Source organism: Phyllobates terribilis, unplaced genomic scaffold (genome assembly GCF_046119375.1).
Source record: "Phyllobates terribilis strain yellow unplaced genomic scaffold, ASM4611937v1 Scaffold_1__5_contigs__length_1240528914, whole genome shotgun sequence".
Taxonomy (NCBI): Eukaryota; Metazoa; Chordata; class Amphibia; order Anura; family Dendrobatidae; genus Phyllobates; species Phyllobates terribilis.
Window position 1 is genome coordinate 1,030,110,431 of NW_027362761.1, and position 19,419 is coordinate 1,030,129,849.

A 19,419-nucleotide genomic window follows, 5' to 3' on the forward strand; every position below is an offset into this window, starting at 1 on the left:
AAGGCCAAGAAAGCAAAAATTCTGCCAGGGTATGTAAACTTTTGAGCGCAACTGTATGTAATGTGATGTCTGCAGGGGTCGGTCTGGTGCATGGGTCGGTATACTCAGGTCTGCAGTGTCTCAGTCTTGCGCACTGTGTAATTTATGGTGGCAGTTTGAACATTCACACAGATTGGGAGCCGATGACCGCACACTGACAGCCTGACCCCAACCTGTGTGAAGGTGCATACTGCTATAATAAATCCCCCTGATCCTCAGCAGTGTAGCCATAGATAAAGTTCAGGATCCGGCCCTGGACGTGTGAAGAGTTGAGCACCTTCCGGCCCTGGACGTGTGAAGAGTTGAGCACCTTCCGGCCACCTCCGCCCTATACAAACTGCATAAATCTCGTGCCTCTATCACTTCACGGAGCCCTGACTTACCAGGATCCTGAGATGTCTGACCTCCCATGCTGCTGCTGCTCACAAGCTTCTCTGCATTGGGAGGGGGAAGGTCAGAGTGAGGTGAGTGGTGTCTGCTGTGCAGTGATGCAGCCGCGGACACCTGTACATATTTAAAGGCACCATACCAGCCGCAGCCTCTGAAGCAGCAGATGGCCGGGCAGCCATTCACAACTGCTTGGGGACCGGCCTGGGGGGCATGTGTCACTCTGCCCCCCGACCCAGTCTGCCTCTGAGTGTCAGCCAATCACAGGTTGCACACAGTGCACATAAAGCGGAGTCTGTGATTTGCTGACTGGAGCGAGGCACAAGTGTCACTGAAGCACTGTATAAGGGGCCCCTCTCCAGTCTCCTCCTTTATAGTTGCTGTGGCTAATGTCTTCACCGAGCACAATTATCTCCCCACTGGCCATTCACTTACTTAGCAGATGACCATGACAGGAGTCCAAAAGGTCACCCCCTCCCCCAATCTGCAGCACGAAGGCTGACACCCAGGGAGTGCAGAGCAGCCCCAGCTCCACCGACATCCATGCAGGAGGAGCAGAGGGACATACACGGTGCACTGCTCAGTGTGATCGCTCTCTCCCTGCAGCACCGCGTGTCTCCTGCACAGCTCCTGTCAGTGGTGGTTCCATCAATAACACTGAGAGGCAGGGGCCCCTGACGCTGTAATTTGCAGAGTGAAGCATAGAGGGCCCCCTCTGTCTGCAAATGACAGCGGAACGGGCCCTGCCTCTCCTCATAGTGTTCCTGCTGCCACTGTCTCTATGATGGTCCAAGCATCGTCGGTAGTTCTTTGGACCCCCCTCCTTCAGGGCCCCGATGCAGCTGCACCAGCGGTATGTCCGCCCCTGAATCAGACACAGTCAGGAGGCATGTCAGGTACTGCTCTCAGGCGATCATGAGCATTACTGCAGAGTCTCAATTGTGATGTATCACTGGCACCCACTGAAGATCGTGCCAACTCACTAGCAGATCATCGTGCCGTAGATGTACTGCAGTTTGTGGGAATGCACTGCCCAAGGCGCCGTACATGTATGGCAGATGTCCTGAAGGGGTTAATTTTGACTAATCAATTCCTAATCTGTGGGGGCTCATTCTGTGTATAGGAGGCTGTGTGTGGGATCATACTGTATTTAGGGGGCTATGTGAGGGCTCATATTGTATATAGAGAGGCTATGTGGAGGCTCACACTGTATATAGAGAGGCTATGTGGGGGCTCATACTGCATATAGAGGGTTATGTGGGGGCTCATTGTATATAGGAGGTTATGTGGGGGTTTATACTGTATATGGGGGCTGAGTGGTCTCATTCGGTATATAGGGGATGTCAGCATATTTCATTCTCTTCAGTTTTAAGTGATACAGTTACTATTAATATAAATAATACTGATAATTAATATGTTAATATTAAGGTTGAGCAGAATTAATTTCAGCCTGTTGATTCAGCCTGCACGACAGTCACAGTTTCGCATCTGGCCCATCAGGAATATTAATTGCCCACCCCTGATCTAAATGATTTATAACTTGGGTCACTGATCTTAAATTCTTCAATAATTGTCACAGTTGTTAATAGTAATCTGCAACTAATGAGTTAAATGTTCTATGGTGAAAAAAAGACACATGAGAAATAAATACACAATGTTTCCAATAATATGATTGAGTATATCTTTAAGGTATGTTCACAATTGGAGGTTTTTTTTCAGCCTTTTTTTCTTCTGCGAATAAAAATGCTGCATTTTATAGTACCAGACTAGAGAATGAGACTTCTTAACTCTCAGTCACACGTTGCATTTTTTTTCCTGCTTTTTTTTTAATTTGCAGCTTGTCAGTTCTTTTAGGGGTTTTGCAAAGTTTTTCACCCATTCAAATTAATGAACAAAAAAAAACTAAAAATGCTGCAAAATCACATTTTTCCTGCTACCACTCTGTTTTTTGGGGTAGAAACAAATGCTGTAAAAATGCAACGTGTGAACATACCCTTATCTCGTTTGTGTTCTAGTTGGAAATAACATAGAACGACCATAATAACATGAAGACATAATTAATTCTATAGTGTTTCCACTTTAGCATTGCTCTGAGGCATCTATTTGTGCAGATCCACCCGTTTAAGATTGTATCACTAGATTCCATTATGACATCACTGGTGATGGTCGGCTATTATGACATCACAGCTCACAGTCACTACTTATACAATGTACACAGGGTCACGGGTGCCTTTCTTGGCTTCATAGTGACTGATAGCTCTTGCAGTTTTTCGCTATGGCTGAATTTCTTCTGGATAATCTTCAGGTAGAAGCACTATTGGGGATTCTTATCAACAATCGCCCTGACACTGCGCTCCTACCACCAGATGGCGTCCTCAGCTTCACTCACCGGCTGGTGATGGAGCTAGTAAATGACTGCCTGACCAAATACTACCAAGGTCATCTAACGTCAGTGTATCTGACGGATTTACATCAGAACATTCGGACATTATTACAGCAGGTAAGTGGCGGACGCTCTGCACAAATCTTCTCCATATTAGATAATAATAGAGGGACAGCCGTTTCTTCTTTCCTCCAATATAAAATGGAGCATCGGGGAAATGGGAGCGAGATGATTATGTGTTATTCTTTGTTTTCATATGTATATGGGATGTTTGCATGTTGGAGCTCATACTGTATATATAGAGAGGCTGTGTGGGGCTCATACTATGTATAGGAGGCTGAGTTTGGGGACTCGTACTATATTTAGGGGGCTATGTGAGGTCTCATATTTAATATGTCAGCATATTTAATTATACGCAATATTACGTTATACAATTAATACTAATATCAAATAATAATAATTAATATATTAATACTGAGCAGAATTAATTTCAGCCTGTTGATTCGGCCTCCACAACAGTCACAGTTTCTCATGTGGTCCCTGGGGAAAATTAATTGCCTACCCCTGATCTAAGTGATTTAGGACTTGGGTCACTTATCATTAATTCTTCAATAATTGTCACAGTTGTTAACAGTAATCTGCAACCAATGAGTTAAATGTTCTATGGTGAGAAAAAGACACAGGAGAAATAAATATACACAATGTTTCCAATAATATGACTGAGTATATATTTAAAGGTATGTTCACAATTGGAGGGTTTTTTCAGCATTTTCTTTTTCCTTCTGCGAAAAAAAAAAACGATGCATTTTAAGAGTACCAAATTAGAGAAAGAGATTTGTAAACTCTCAATCACACGTTGCATTTTTTTCCTGCGTCTTTTTAAATCTGCAGCTTGTCAATCCTTTCAAGGGTTTGGCAGCATTGCTCAACCATTTAAATGAATGAAGCAGCAGCGGCAAAAGCAGACAAGATTTTAGGGTGTATAAAAAGAGAGATAAAATCCCACAATCCCAATGTATTGTTACCCCTTTATAAATCACTGATGAGGCCACATCTGTAATATGGGATCCAGTTTTGGGCTCCACATTTTAAAAAGGATATTCAGAAGTTAGAGTCAGTTCAAAGGCGGCAACTAGAATATTACAAGGGCTGAAGGCCTCTCATATGATGAGAGGATGGAAAAGTTGGGCTTGCTTAGCTTAGAAAATAGATGCCTCAGAGGAGATCTCATTTATATGTATAAATATATGTGGGGTCAGTACAGAGGACTAGCACAATACTTATTCCTTCCAAAGACCATACTAAGGACCAGGGGGCACTGATTACGGGTGGAAGAAAGGAGATAAATAGGAAAGGATTTTTTACAGTCAGAGCAGTCAGGCTGTGGAATGCCGACCACAAGAGGTAGTGATGGCCGACACTATAACAGCTTTTATACAAGGGCTGGATGATTTCCTCAGTACACATAACATTGTGGGTTATAGTTAAGTTAGAGACAAAGTGTATAATTGGTGGAGAAAGGTTAAACTTGATGGACCTAGGTCGTTTTTCATCCTATGTAACTATGTAAAAAATAAATAAATGAAAAGTGCTGCAAAAACACGAGTATTGTAGGCAGTGTTTTTTTCTGCTACCACTCTGGTTTTTGGAGTAGAAAAAAATGCTACAAAAATACATGTGAACATACCCTTATCCTGGTTGTGTTCTAGTTGGAAATAAAATAGAATGGCCATAATAACATAATTAATTCTATGGTGTTTCCACTTTCAGTATTGCTCGGCAGCATCTATTTGTGTAGCGCCGCAGTTAAGATTCTATCACTAAATTCCATTCTATTATGACATCACTGGTGATGGTCGGCTATGATGACATCACAGCTCACAGTCACTACTTATACAAATGTACACAGGGTCACGGGTGCCTTTCTTGGCTTCATAGTGACTGATAGCTCTTGCAGTTTATCGCTATGGCTGAATTTCTTCTGGATAATCTTCAGGTAGAAGCTCTATTGGGGATTCTTATCAACAATCGCCCTGACACTGCGCTTCTACCACCTGATGGCGTCCTCAGCTTCACTCACCGGCTGGTGATGGAGATAGTAAATGACTGCCTGACCAAATACTACCCAGGTCATCTAACGTCAGAGTATCTGACGGATTTACCTCAGAACATCAGGACATTACTGCAGCAGGTAAATAGCAGATGCTCGGCACAAATTTTCTCCATAATAATAGATAATAATAGAGAAGTTTCTTCTTTCCTCCAATATAAAGCGTGACGAATCCCCAGATATGGAGCCATTGTATCTGCAGACAGAGGAGCAAACGTCACATACAATGGCCTCCTCCATTGTGCCTTTTCTCACCTCAGGATTTTCCTTTTAATTTCTTTTCTTTTTTTATAGGCTGAAAAAAGGTTTCAAAATGGCGATTTGACTTTTATTAAAGAACTCGCCCAAAAAGTCCTGTCTGTCCTGGAACGTCCAGCCCGCTCATCGGAACGCCTGGTAAGGAGCCGTCATCTTCTCTATCACACGTCCTTGTTTTCTGATCTTCTCCAGATCACCAGTCAGATATCAGATCTGGTGGTAGATGTTACAGGCCTCCTGTCAGCTCTGGGCAGGCACAGCAGATGTATGGCCGCTAGTCTCTGCTGCTCCCTCGCCTGTGAGGACAGTCTGTATTCTGCTGATGTAGTCACAGCTCAGTGGTGGGAAGTCTGTGTTTCCGCCTCTGTCTATCACTATTATCAGAGTCTTCCTGATTGTAAATGCTGCAGCTGAGATAATAGGCGATATTACAGAAATGCTGTGCATACAAGTCTCTTATACAGTATATTAATCTGGACTTGTGGAGAGGGGCTGCAGTGTAAAGCAATTCCACCCAATACTGTAGGGAATGACGTACAAGATGTACCTGTGATATAAAGAACAAAGGTAACATAGCTCTGGGATATCACAGTGCAGAAAAGTCGAAGCTTACACTGAATGTTTGATTTTTCAATCTTAATTTATCTTAATCCCCCTAAATGACAGAACTTTCTGAGAAAAGTTACCAAGATGGAGCATTACTTGTGTAGCTACAATTGCTGCATCTGTAAATGCAGGTTTAGTGCTTCCTGATTTATGTATTTGGTGATTTAGTGAAATCTTCCACATATTAAATATATATATTATATCTATTAGGAAACAGCAGAAGGCGAGACCGAAGATGGACAAAATCTACACCCGGAAATAATCTCTGACCCTAATATGGGTCAGCGGGAACTGACCAGCGATCTGATCACAGGTAAGCCGATCATCCGCCCTTCTATAAGAAATATCCAGATATTATAGAGAACAGGGATAATGGTAGATTTACTCTCTGCTCTGTGTAAAGGGAACCTGTCAGCACATGTGACATATGACGTAGTGGGGTGACTGTACGGGCCATTTACCTCTAATATAGAGGAGCCCTTTATGGCAGAAATCCAATGTCTCAGTCAGGAGAAATCTCACGTAGAAGCCATATACAAATCTAGATGGAAGTGCACTGGGGGCGTGGAAGAAAAGTCTGAGTGCGGTGACACGCCCCCAGTGCACTTCCAGGCTAATTTACATATGGCTGCTCTGCTTGAGCTCTCTCTTCCCATCACTCACATGTACAGCGAGGGTGTTGCGTTCCTCATTCATGTGATGATTGGGGATTCCTCCATCATTTATATCACATGTATCTGTCTATGGAGGCGCCGTACGTTCTCATATTTAGAATCCCCATATAATTAGTAATAATCCCATTTACAGATGTCCAGCCATTTCTCCGTTATATTGTTGTATTATATATTGTAGGATTGATACTGTATAATACATTTTATTTATTCATTGCTTTATTACTATTTCAGATACATCTGTGCTGGCAGATCCTGACAGTGGAATCTGTGAGATCCCGGAGATCCAAGAACCTGCCGCTGTAAGTATCATAGAGGGAGAAGTCTGTATATCACCGGATCATGGGGTGGGAATGACACGTCCAGTATTATCCCCCATATATCCATGGGACATCTCTATTCCATATGTAGATGACACTAATGTATTAGATAATAGCATTTATACTAAAGGGAATCTGTCACCAGGTGTTCCTACCTTATCTGAGGGCAGCATGATGTAGGGGCAGGGACCCTGATTCCAGCGATGTCACTTACTTTACTGGATGCAGCAGCTATGATAAAATCACACTTTTCTCAGGTGCAGATCTAGCAGTGCTCTGAATGCTGAGCCCTGTGTAACCCTGCCCACACCACTGATTGGCCGCTTTCTGTACAGTACACTGTGAATAGGCAGAAATCCGCTAATCTGTGGTGGGGGCGAGGTACACAGCAATAGGACTACATGGCACCAGACACTTAGCCCTGTAGTGATCCCTTGCTGATTAAACACTGATTTTAATAAAACAATGACACAGCCTAGTAAGTGGCACGTCGCTGGAATCATGCAGTTCTTAGATTACATATAATAACCTGCAGACAGATAAGTTCTCCTCTGTGATCTCCCCTATTATTCAGCACTGTACAATGATTCCGGTGTATGGAGGATCTCCCCATGTCTGCGGAGCGTCCTGCTGGTATCATCCCCTACATTCAATCAGTGTAAATCAGCTGGGACATAATATAGGAGGAAGAAGTTTTTATATTTGCAGCTTTTTTTCTTGCAGCTTTTTTATCTGAATATAATTTTTTATCTTTTTATAGGGCGTGATCGAATCATTGATCCCGGCGAGAAAGCCGCGTATGAGCGACTTTGAGACATCAAAACTGATCGGCAGTGGAGCTTTTGGGTGAGATTTCTGTTGGCATAATCCATATTTCTCAGGGTTCCCTATGACAATACTTCTGCCTCTGTGCTCTGACATTCAGTGTTATCATAGGGAAATTATCCACATCACTGTTCATATCTAATTCTCACTATTCTGGTCAGTTATATACAGCTGAGAAAACGGAACTGAAACAAATTAGACTGCAAGGGCCTGTGCACACATTGCAGATTTGTTGCATTTTTGTTGTGTTTTTTCTGCTCAGATTTGTCACAAAACCTGAGGGATTTCCTGATATCAGCAAAGTGAATGAGATTCCTGAAGTCTCATGCACACGATGCTTATTTTTCCTTGCAGATTTGCAGCATTTAAATCTGCAGCATTTCACTTCTTGCAGCATTTTTCTGCAGATTTCACAAATAATAATGATCGGGGAAAAATCTGCAACAAAAACGCAGGTAAAAAACGTATAAAAAATGCACTTATTTTGCTCAGCGTTTTTTCTGGGAAGAGATGTAGATATGATGTAGAAATTTCTGCTGCAACTACTTAATATGGGCACATAACCTAAGTCTATATTCACATAGTGCGTTTTTGCTACGTATTTTTCTGCAGGCAAAACCTGCGATCTTGGGAGAAAAGAAGCATTGCCAAACATGCAGCTTTTGCATTGTTTTTTTGCTGCCTTTTTTACTGCATTTGTCAGGATTCTAAAATTCAGCTTTGCTTCCTCCACAGAAGCATGAACACAGGTCACCAATGCAAGATATTTGTTCATGAAATAATACAGATTACAAATGTAACAGCCGAGGGAGGTGCATTGGTCGGGAATAGTTTACCTAACACATTGGAAGTGCATTGAGTTTGTAGGACACGGATTACTTTCACACTTTGGTCAGCCCTTGAGTTGTTCAGGTATTGTTCATTTCACACGTTGGTCAGCCAGTGTTTACTTTGCCTGCATTTCTAATTTAATTAAACTGTACTAATCCTAACTGTCATCTCAGGTGATGATACCAAAACATTATGGTTTAAACTTGGGAAAATCACAAAAATAAATGGGTTTCACATACTGTTTCACTAAAAACTCAGCAAAACCTGATTCCTGTGTTTTTTTGCTGTGGTTTTGCTGCATCTTTGCACTTACTTATTGCTTTCTATTGGTGAAAACACGTTGAAAAAAGTGACATGCTGCAGTTTGCAAAAACACAGCATTTTTCCAAATCAGGAAAAGAAACTAATGTGTGTGCATGAGATTTCTGAAATCTCATATATTTTGCTGGCACAGCTTAAAATTAGTATAAAAAAGCAGCAAAATGCAATGTGTGAACATAGTCTTAAGAAAAGGGATTCAAATAATATAATACATTCACCTCCACCGGTACTTCCCTGTCCCTTCTCAGCGAACTTTGCTTTTTTTCGGGGCTCCATTATGGAGCTGATAAGAGTAATTGGCTACACATGGTCACGTGAGGATTGACAGGATATTGACATCAATGACATCTGCACCCACACACTCCACCATGACCATGTGAGCCCAATCACTGGCATCAGCACCAGAAGGGAGCGCCAGAACAAAGACTGGCATAGAGGATAGACAACTGCAGTGATGGACAGGTGAGAGCCTAGGACAGGTGGGTATAATGTGTTTTATTATTTTTTAACTACTTCCTTCCCCTCTATTTCTTATGCCTTGGGGTATGGGAGGAGCATAATAAAATTCTTCTTACAGCAATTGGAGGATTTTAAGTTTGGACTAATTTTACTAGGACAGAATCGCATCTACTGGTTAAATATAGAAAATCTGCCCAAGAGGAATTTCGGTAGATTCTCTCATCTCTAATGTGACATGGGTGAGAGATCCGACAGACACGGCATTGTGCAGACCCCCTATAGCTGATCTATGTAGTGCTATTTTATGCATTTCTAGAAATGGATTTCCAGTGATGGCCGGACTTCAAGAATTAGTACAGAAGATCATATAATGACTTCTATAGATGGGCTGTTAATAAGGATTCATTATAAACCATAAATTCTCCTTCTCTCCAGGGCCGTCTATTTAGTGCACCATAAAGACTCCCGCCAGAACTTTGCAATGAAGACAATGGCCAAGTGTAACCTGGATACGCCAAAAAAAGTGGAATTGGCCTTTCTGGAAAGGGACATCTTAACATTTGCTGATTGTCCCTTTGTGGTATCCATGGTCTGCTCCTTTCCAACTAAATCTCACCTGTGTATGGTCATGGAGCACGTAGGAGGTAGGACATGTACATTATATTATATTCAACTCATGTCTGCTTACATTTTATCACCACTCATATAATTAGGATTTTCAAAGATGTTGCTTATATCACCACAGTTCATTTACTATAGGTTATATATTACCAAGATGCCGGGAAATTTATTGATCTGTGTGCTGTGGGGCCCAGGAGTCGGCGAGGCCCGGCCCCACTTGGCACTTGGCTCCATCCCTCCTCCTATCATCACAATTTCAGAGGTATCCGCATCCTCAGAATGTGGATATGGCTGAACAGAATGGTGGATCAGGGAGCCAAAAGCTCCCTGATCCACCATTCAGCCTGTGAGTCTGAGACTCTGTGCATTGCAAGTGCAAAGTTGTCACAGCATCAGGCCTGTAGTGCGGAGTCTCAGTACTCACACTGCACAGACCAGAGCAGCGTGCTGGGGTAACGGGGCGAGGTGAGTAGTGCTTTATTTAGACCACATCCACATGTTCAGTATTTGGTCAGTATTTTACATCAGTATTTGTAACCTAAAACCAGGAGTGGAACAATTATAGAAAAAGTATAATAGAAACACATACACCACTTCCGCTTTTTTGACACACTCCTAGTTTTGGCTTACAATTACTGGTGTGCAGTACTGACCAAATACTAATAGTGTGACCATAGCCTTAATGTCAGAATTTGTAGGGGTCTGAATACTGAATAGGTGGCTGGAGAGAGGCAATCATACTGATTGGGACACTGGTGGGGGTCATCATAATAATTTCTGGGCTGGTGGGGGCCATGATACTGATTAGGGAGCTGATGGGGACCATGATACTGATTGGAGGGATTGTGAGGGCCATAATACCGAGTGGTGGAGCTTGTGGGTTGCCATAATACTTAGGGGTGGGGCCCATATACAGAGTGGTGGGGCTGGGGAGGGCCATAATACTGAGTGATGATGCTGATGGGGACCATAATACTGAGAGGTGGGGCTGGTGGGGGCCAAAATATTAAGATGTGAGGGACTTAATACTGAGAGTTGGGGCTAATGGAGACCATAATACTGAGTATGAGGGGCTGGTGGGCTATAATACTGAATTGGGGGCTGTGGGGGCAAGAATACTGTGTGAGAGGCTATGGAAGACTAGGAATGCCCCCATATTGATTTGCCGACTGTGAATGCCCCTATACTGAGTGGGGTCCTCATCTTGAGTGGTGTGCTGTGGGGCTCCTTCTGTGTGAGGGTCCTCATTCTCTGTTGGGCTCTAAATTCTGTGTGAGGTGCTGTGAGGGCCATCATACTGAGTGGGACATGTGGTGGCCATTATATGGTGTGAGGTGCTGTGAGGGCCATTATATTCGGTGGTGTGACTGTGGGCGCCATCATACTGGGTAGGGGGCTGTGACTGGCCTCAAACTGAGTGGGAGCATCATACTGATACTGTATATGTGGGGTGAACCTTTTGGGAGGGGGATTCACTGTGGGTATACCATACTCCATTTTTGGGAGCATCATACTTTAAAATGGCCATAAAAGGTATATTGATGGTGAGAACACCAAGAGGCTTCAATAGATACATTATATATATATGTTTTCTTTGAGGGGGGGCCTAATTAGAACTTTTTCTACGGGGCCCTGTAATTTTTATGTACGCCACTGTCTACTTGATCTCCCCTGTATGTCCACACTGAGCATGTCAGTATCTCCGGCTGTTGATGAGATGTGACATCACTTTATGTTATTAGTTATATGGAGGACATTTCACCATTGCTTTAGACTAATATCATGTGCACTATACATTAAATCTGTATATATTCTCTCCTGCCCAATATTTCTGCTCCCTTCTCATTATGTATCATTGTGATCTGCTTTATAAACCCTTCACCGGTCACATTTCCTTTTTATTCTATAGGTGGAGACTGTGAGATCCTTCTCAGGGGGGGTCCGTTACCTGTCTCTTTGGCCCGCTTGTACTTTGCAGAAGCTGTTCTTGCTGTGGAATACTTGCACAGCTATGGTGTTGTGCACAGAGACCTGAAGCCAGAGAAGTAAGTGCCCTGTGTAGTATAATAAGGGGAAACGGAAAGTTATAATTTATTATCACATGGTCTGTAAGGCTAAAACCATCTTTTCTTTCACAGCCTTCTGATAACATCTGCTGGACACATTAAAGTTGCCGATTTTGGGCTTTCAAAAGTTGGTGTCATGATACCAAAAACAAACGTGTACAAGCAATTAACAGAAGACATCACCAGAGAGTTCCTGGACTATGAGGTCAGCGTCACTTACAGAAACCCAGCTTGTTCTTTTCAAATCTCATCAAATTACTGTTTCTTCTCTACGTTCTTCATTTCCAGAGAATTTTTCCACTGATATTTTATCTTCTGTTAGGCTATGTGCCCACGTTGCATTTATGAAGCAGAAAATTTCTGCTTCATTTCTGCAAGTCCTCTCGCGGAAAAACGCATGCGGAATTCCGCACGCGTTTATCGCGCATTTTTCGCGCGTTTATCACGCGTTTTCCACATGCGGAATTGCCTTGCATTTTTTATGCATTGGACAAAGGCAATTCTGCTTGCGGAAACGCAAAATTAATTGACATGCTGCGGATTTTTGAACGCAGCATAAACGCTGCGGAAAAATCCGCAGCATGTGCATAGAACTTGCGGAATCCCATTGGGGACCATGGGGTGCGGGTTACCAAGCGTTTTACAAGCGTTTCCGCTGCGGAAATTCCGCATCAAAAACGCTTGAAAAACGCTACGTGGGCACACAGCCTTATTGTGTTTTTATGGCCAGAACTTGTCATAATAATGGTATCATCAATCTCATCTCTTTCTTCTGTTGGTTTCCAGGTCTGTGGCACCCCGGATTACATTGCCCCAGAGGTCCTCCTGCAAAAAGGCTGTGGAAGACCTGTTGACTGGTGGTCAATGGGCATCATCCTGTATGAATTTCTTGTGGGATATGCACCATTTTATGGGGATTCCGTAATGGAGCTTTATAGACATATCGTCTCTGGTAGGTAGAATAATCCGATCGTTGCTTTGATTGATTACATTGGTTTAGTTATTTCCTTTGCTTTATCTTACAGTCCAATAACAAGGTTTATTTTCTTTAATTTTCTATATAATAGGAGACATAGATTGGGATTGTAATCCCGTTCCACCCTTTCCTGCTCAGATCCTCATAACTGAACTGCTCAGAAAAAATCCTGCACATAGACTTGGGACAGGTAAGAATTTACTTATTACACTTATCGCTCGTGTCCATGAGAATCAGCACTTATCTATCAGCTCATCCCTTTCTAGTTCTACATAATATGACGTTCAGTCTTTTTCTTTCATCAACGTTGGCTCAGTTATGGAATTAGTTCAGATTAAAGGGGTACTCTGGGAATATAGAAAATTGTTTTACTGTCCCTGCACTCATAAACTATAAAGATGAGAAAGCTGTTACTCACAGTGAGGAGCTGCACACTGCTATGTGACGCATTGTTTCAGACTAGAGGGGGTGAGCAGTGAGGAGCAGCTCCTGTCACACTAAATTACAAATGCTCTAAAGATAATAGAAGTGCACTGGGCATCTCATGTTTATACTTTATGATGGCAGGGAGAGTACAACACTTTATTTATCTCCCCGGAGTACCCCTTTAATTTAAACTGTTCAGATATGAAACAGTCACTGACAATATCGCAACATTTTTGTTTTATCTTTTCCAGCAGGAGCATTTGATATCAAGGGTCATCCGTTCCTGTTTGACTTAGACTTTGACAATCTTCTAAGTCAGAAGCCGGAGTATGTTCCTCAGCTAGTGTCGGACGTTATCAGTGAGTAGAATAAAAAGTCATCTAGACTAAGCGGCTGTTTGTCTCATCTTCCATAATATGAGACAATCGTTTCCCATTACTATTAATGATAAATGATGACTGTGTTATAATGATATCCTTTAATAATACTTCATTACCTATGTCTTGTAGATCACTCTGATATAAATGAACATATGGTCTCAGAGGATGAGGACCATGAGAGCCTTAACCTCCAAAATTTTACATCATCTTCTGAAAGGCTTTCGAAAGTAAGTATGAGTTCAATTAATCCAAAATATGTAACAAAAAAACCTCTAAAAGTATAAAAAAGTATTTCATATCTTCTTGTTGTCCACATTTAGCTCTGTACCACGGCTACCAGGACGATAAACAATGAGGATCCTAAGTCCCCTGCAGAGTGTACTCCAGCATCCAGCCCAAACCTCTTAGAAATGTGAGTAGATTATAGGGTCATTACTGGGAGCTCCAAGCTGATATGTGTACAATCCCAAATATAGGATATAAATACCATAATATCAAATACAGCATCCATCGCCCTATGATTAGAAATCATTGTGCTTTTGGCTTTAGAAACCGTTGGTGATAACAGTCCATAATTGCAGCCAGTCATGCATTTTTACTGCTGCCCACACTGTAGGAGAGATGTAGTACTGCATGCCAGCCATTCTCGGTAGTTGTCTTTTGCCTTATAGTCAGTGTTATTCTAGTGAGATAATCCCTTTCATACTGCATTTACTTGTGATTTACACGTTTTTCTTCAAAACAGGCAGACGGAATCTTTTCCTGTATGCAATAGAGACAATGCTATTTTCAGCTTGCCATTCTCGATCCTATTGTCAGGTATGTATATGTACTGAGCACAAAAAATGAGAATGTTGACTTCAAAGCTCAAATGTTTCCATATGTTTTTTCTGTTATTGGTCTCCTATGTTATATATGTTCCATGGATCCCAATTAGCCACAGGCCCATACTGTATCTTAATTTCCCTAATTTTGTACAGTTTTCCAGATTACCAGATCTGGAGGAGACAGGACTAGAACAATTTTACTATATACAGGAAAGATACAAAGCAGTTCCTATAAGAATATACCATTATTTAGGTTTTTTTTTTATTTTCTGAATAGAATTTCCAGCTCAGGAGGAAAAATGCTTTTCAATAAATCTAAGTATAGAGCAACAAACCTCGGAAAATGAAGAAGAGGGGAAAAAGAGACAAGGTAAGTGTGAGAATCAGCTCCATGTTGTATGATGTAAGTCAGTGAAAATAATTCATGTGGAGCATATGATATGCCAGTGATGGGATTGTCATTAGGGATGAGCGAACCCTAACGATAAAGTTCAGGGTTCATACTGGACACCTACTGTCCGGTGCAGAACCCCGAACACAGACTTCTCCAAGAAGTCCGTGTTACTTTTCATCTTCGACAGCCAAATAAATCTTGTTGATGGGCTGCAGCACAGCCAATTAACAAGCTTCCAGGCTGTGGGCACTTCTGGCCCCATCACAGCCATGCCAATTATAGACATGGCTATAATTGGCCAGCTCCACCCGTGACCCGGCCTGTATGAATGCTGGATCATAAGTAGCGTGAGGGATAGTGTAAAAATAAATTAATAAAAAAAAGACGTGGGTTCCCCCTATTTTTAATAACTAGCCAAGGGAAAGCAGACAGCTGGGGGCTGATATAAATAGGCTGGGCAGGTCCATGCATATTGGACCCTCCCAACCAAATAGGACCAGCTCTCAGCCTCCCTAGAAATGGCGCATCCATTAGATGCACCAATTCTGGCGCTTAGCCTCAACTCTTCCCAATTGCCCTGGTGCATTGGCAATCAGGGTAATGGGATTTTGGGGTTGATGTCAGCAGCTTGTGCTGATATCAAGCCCATGGGTTATTAATAGAAAGCCATCTATCAGACACCACCATTACTAACTCAGTAAGTAAAAAGAGAAAAAAACAGACACAAGAAAAATCTTTATTTAAAAAAAAACTACTGAACAATTTCCCTCTTACACCCATCTATTAAAACAACAAAAAAAAACAGTTCGCTGTAGTCCGCATGGAGGTCCCACGCTGGTCCGGAATAGTCCACCTGGAGGTACCACGACGATCCCCCATCTCCGTCTTCCAGTGTATGGAGCCCAGTTGAGAGAACGGGCTCTATAGATTGGAGCAGCAGCCACTGCCGGGTCTCGCGCTGCACTCCGCCGGGTCTCATGGAGTAGAGTGTGAGAGCCGGAATGATGAGTGGTGACATGACCGCCAGTGACCTATGGAGCCTCGTACCGCACAGTAGTGTCATGTAATATGGAGTCCCATTACTTACATTCTAGATACAAAGCAGATCCTATAAGAATGTATCGTTACTGAGGGGTTTTTTTACTTTCTGATCAGAACTTCTGGCTCCTGAGGAAAGGAAAGCTTCAATAAATCTGACTATAGAGGAACAAACCTCAGAAAATGAAGAAAAGGGAGAAAAGAAACAAGGTATGATAGAGAATCAGTTCTATGTTGTGTGATGTCAGTCAGTGAAAATAATTCATGTGGAGCAGATGTTATCTGTCAGTGATGGGATTGTTACATGTATGATGGCTGACAATGATCCCTGATCTCTGTATGATAAGATTCCTCTGCCGTTCAGCCACAGGGACCGCACAGTAGTATCATGTAATATAGACGTTTGTCAAAAACTCAGGAACAGATAGTACTCCCCCCCCCCCCCCCCCCCCCCCCCCACAGGCCATTGGTCTAAAGTCCTTTCTTCCAGGTCATGTGTACATGTGAGTGGTGGGCACGGGGGATGCAATTGTCCTCGTTCACTCCCGCATCCCCCGGGCCCTCTGCTCACATGTACGCATGACCTGGAAGAAAGGACTTTAGACCGATGTCCTGTGGTGGGTGCTATCTTTTCCTGATTTTTTGACAAACGTCTATATTACTGCTACTGTGGAAGCACCACCAAATACAGGTGCAGCATGGCTATTACTCTGTAAGGGACTCAGGGTGGTAGTTGTGGCGAGAGGCTGACGTGTTCCCACACCCTGGCCCCCTGACAAAGACAAATGTCCCAATTCTCCTGTGTGGTGCGTGTGGTGCAGAACACTCACGTTTTGATTGCAGATCTCTGTTGTCTTCGGTTCTTTCACCTCAGGAACCGCCGCACACACATTTAGGGACTTCCACTCCATTTTATAAAAAACTTTACTGGAACACTTGAAATCAACTTCATACAGCATGCATCATGGATCACATGCTTTTCCAGGGTTACCGTCCGATGCACAGCACGTATTGATGTTCACTGTCCGTTTGTCCTGAGCTGTCCCTTCCATAGCCGACCCTCTTGGCCTATAAGACCCTCACAGCTTTAAGAATCCCGTACTGTTTATTTCCCATCCGACTTCCCCTTCAGTGAAGGCTTTTGGACACACACTTCTCTGTGGATCCTGTGGGCCGTAGGTCCCGAACGTTTAGGAAATATCTGATTCAGAGTATCTGAATAGGGGTTCTTTGCTGCTGGACAGACCGTGTCACTGGTGCCCCCTGGACCACCAACTCCTCTCTTATCCCATCTCTCTCACTTCCTCTCTAGAACTCTCTGCAATCAGGAAGTCTCTCAGTTCTTCACTGAACCTGCTCCTCCCACACTGGGCAGCTATAAACCTCTTTAACTCTTCCTTAACTGACACATCAGACAGTTGGTCATAACACATTTAAAACAGAATATAACATTATGTGCACACACAAAGAAAAGGTGCATGACCAGGTCCTGGTCACCCTCTTACAACTCTGTAAAAGGACCACAAGTATCACTTGGGGAATATTTGGACTGGTGCCACAGTAGATTCATCTATATATATTTTAGTATCATGTTATAAGTCGCCCCATTACTTACATTATAGATACAAAGCAGATCCTATAAGTATGTGACATTACTGAGGGGTTTTTTTACTTTCTGATCAGAATTTCCAGCTCCCGAGGAAAGAAAATCTTCTATAAATCTGAGTATAGAGAAACAAACCTCAGATAATGGAGAAAAGAGGGGAAGGAGACGAGGTAAGTGTGAGAATCAGCTCCATGTTGTGTGATGTCAGTCAGTGAGAATAATTCATGTGGAGCAAATGTTATCTGTCAGTGATGGGATTGTCACATGTATGATGGCTGACAATGATCCCTGATCTCTTTATGAATAAGACTACTCTACCAGACAGTAATATCATGTAATATGGAGTCCCATTACTTACATTATATTTACTTCTCTTCTCATAGGTTCCCTCCTCCGCCGGATCTTATCATCCTGCCGGCGTGGATTATCTAGAGCTGCTCGCGTATTTGCGTGTTGTCACAGTTCCCCCAGAACCATCTAAAAGACGGGAAACCTCAACATCTAGCGCCCTGAAGTACAGCAGATCCACCATCACTGCTGTACCTATATAGAAGGACCTTCATCATCCACCTGTGGCCTTCTGACTGTGACATCTCTACCAGGACATGTTCCGGTAACGCCTCTGTCACCAGGCTCCGCCGGCTTTTACTGATCACTCGGTATCTGACCCGGCTAGCTTCCTTACTATGATTTCGTGTATTGATAATATTCTTGGTTTTGTTCAACCATTAACCATTTATCCTATTCTTCATTAATAAAAACAACTAAAATCTGTTACTGTTGCTCTGATCCCTTTTCAATTTGAACTCACAGCTAATTGTAACTTACTAATTGTTCTTCTTATCACTAAATGCATTTGTCATTATCCTGAATGCAGCAGCCAGGCTCATATTTCTTTCCAGCAGCTACACCAACGCCTCCACTCAGTACCAGACATTGCACTCTCCCACAAAGCTCTCCACAGTGCTGCACTGTCCTACAACTCCTCCCATATGTCAGTGACGCGCCCCTGGGCCTGTGTCGCGCTGCGTTGCGCACGCGGGATCTTACCCGGAGCCGGATCTGTTGAGGGTTGTAGTCTCGTGGCGGTGATCCGGTCCGTGCCCAGGGAGTCAGACTAAGTGGCGCTGTTTTAGCGGTAGATGTTGGACGACTACGCCACCCGTTGAGTGCAGCCAGGGAGCTGCTGCTGCAGGGCAGACCGCTGAGGCCGGTGGTAGGATTGTGCAGCGTGATAGTATAACCCCCAACGGGAGGGGTATGGCCTCAGGGCAGCCGACGTGGATGATGGGGGTAGCAGGAACCACTCGGAGACGGTACTGTGTAGTTCAGGGTCTTTACTGGTGACAAAGATAGACCCTCCCGGAGTACTGGCTAGCGATTGGGGCCTGGTCAGTCCTTGAGCAGATGGGATCTCCCCTGGCCAGGCGGAGTTGTAGGCCTCCCAAACTAACGATACTCTTCTGGCTACCTTGCTAGAGGCGGGTATAAGTAGCCCACGTCCCTGAGTGTACCGTGTGGTGCTCACCCGTATGGCCGGTGACTCGGGGCCTTCGGGTTTCTGGGCCAGAGGACCTGCAATCCCCTGCCGGTCGGTTTCTGCTGCTGGATAGGAGTTAGTCCCCACAGCCTCGGACTCCGGGTCCGGTGATAACTTCTCAGTCAGGGCGAGCTCTGCAGCTGCCAGCCCCTGACTCCTTGTAACACTGCTCCCACAGAGCTCCTGTTGTTTCTTCCTATATTTGCTTCTTTTCTCTGCTTCTTCTCTACTCACTCACCCTGCCTCAGCCCTAGGTTTATATAGGGGAAGTTCTTCCCCTCCCAGGACTGGGCAGGAGGTGTGGCATGCATAGGATCCCTGACCAAGAGACCTCC

The 19,419-nt window shown here is 43.5% G+C and overlaps 1 protein-coding gene across 5 annotated transcripts; it reads left to right on the forward strand.

Moving 5' to 3' along the window:
* Positions 1 to 315: 315 nt before the first annotated feature.
* On the forward strand, positions 316 to 18,288 carry LOC141172331 (microtubule-associated serine/threonine-protein kinase 1-like). Of its 5 annotated transcripts, none has more exons than XM_073656441.1 (19): positions 372 to 503; positions 2,793 to 2,926; positions 5,214 to 5,315; positions 5,994 to 6,096; positions 6,689 to 6,756; positions 7,535 to 7,620; positions 9,646 to 9,854; positions 11,741 to 11,876; positions 11,970 to 12,102; positions 12,684 to 12,849; positions 12,965 to 13,063; positions 13,551 to 13,658; positions 13,809 to 13,906; positions 14,000 to 14,091; positions 14,425 to 14,498; positions 14,784 to 14,876; positions 16,056 to 16,148; positions 17,622 to 17,714; positions 17,928 to 18,287. In XM_073656441.1, the coding sequence occupies exons 2-19, from the start codon at positions 2,825 to 2,827 to the stop codon at positions 18,023 to 18,025; spliced, it is 1,953 nt and encodes a 650-aa protein (XP_073512542.1). In that variant the 5' UTR covers positions 372 to 503; positions 2,793 to 2,824; the 3' UTR covers positions 18,026 to 18,287. The 5 variants fall into 5 exon arrangements, with proteins under 5 accessions (XP_073512557.1, XP_073512542.1, XP_073512525.1 ...); XM_073656424.1 differs by lacking the exon at positions 372 to 503 and adding an exon at positions 814 to 1,322 and having other exon boundaries at positions 17,928 to 18,288; XM_073656432.1 differs by lacking the exon at positions 372 to 503 and adding an exon at positions 815 to 1,322 and having other exon boundaries at positions 2,732 to 2,926.
* Positions 18,289 to 19,419: the final 1,131 nt, after the last annotated feature.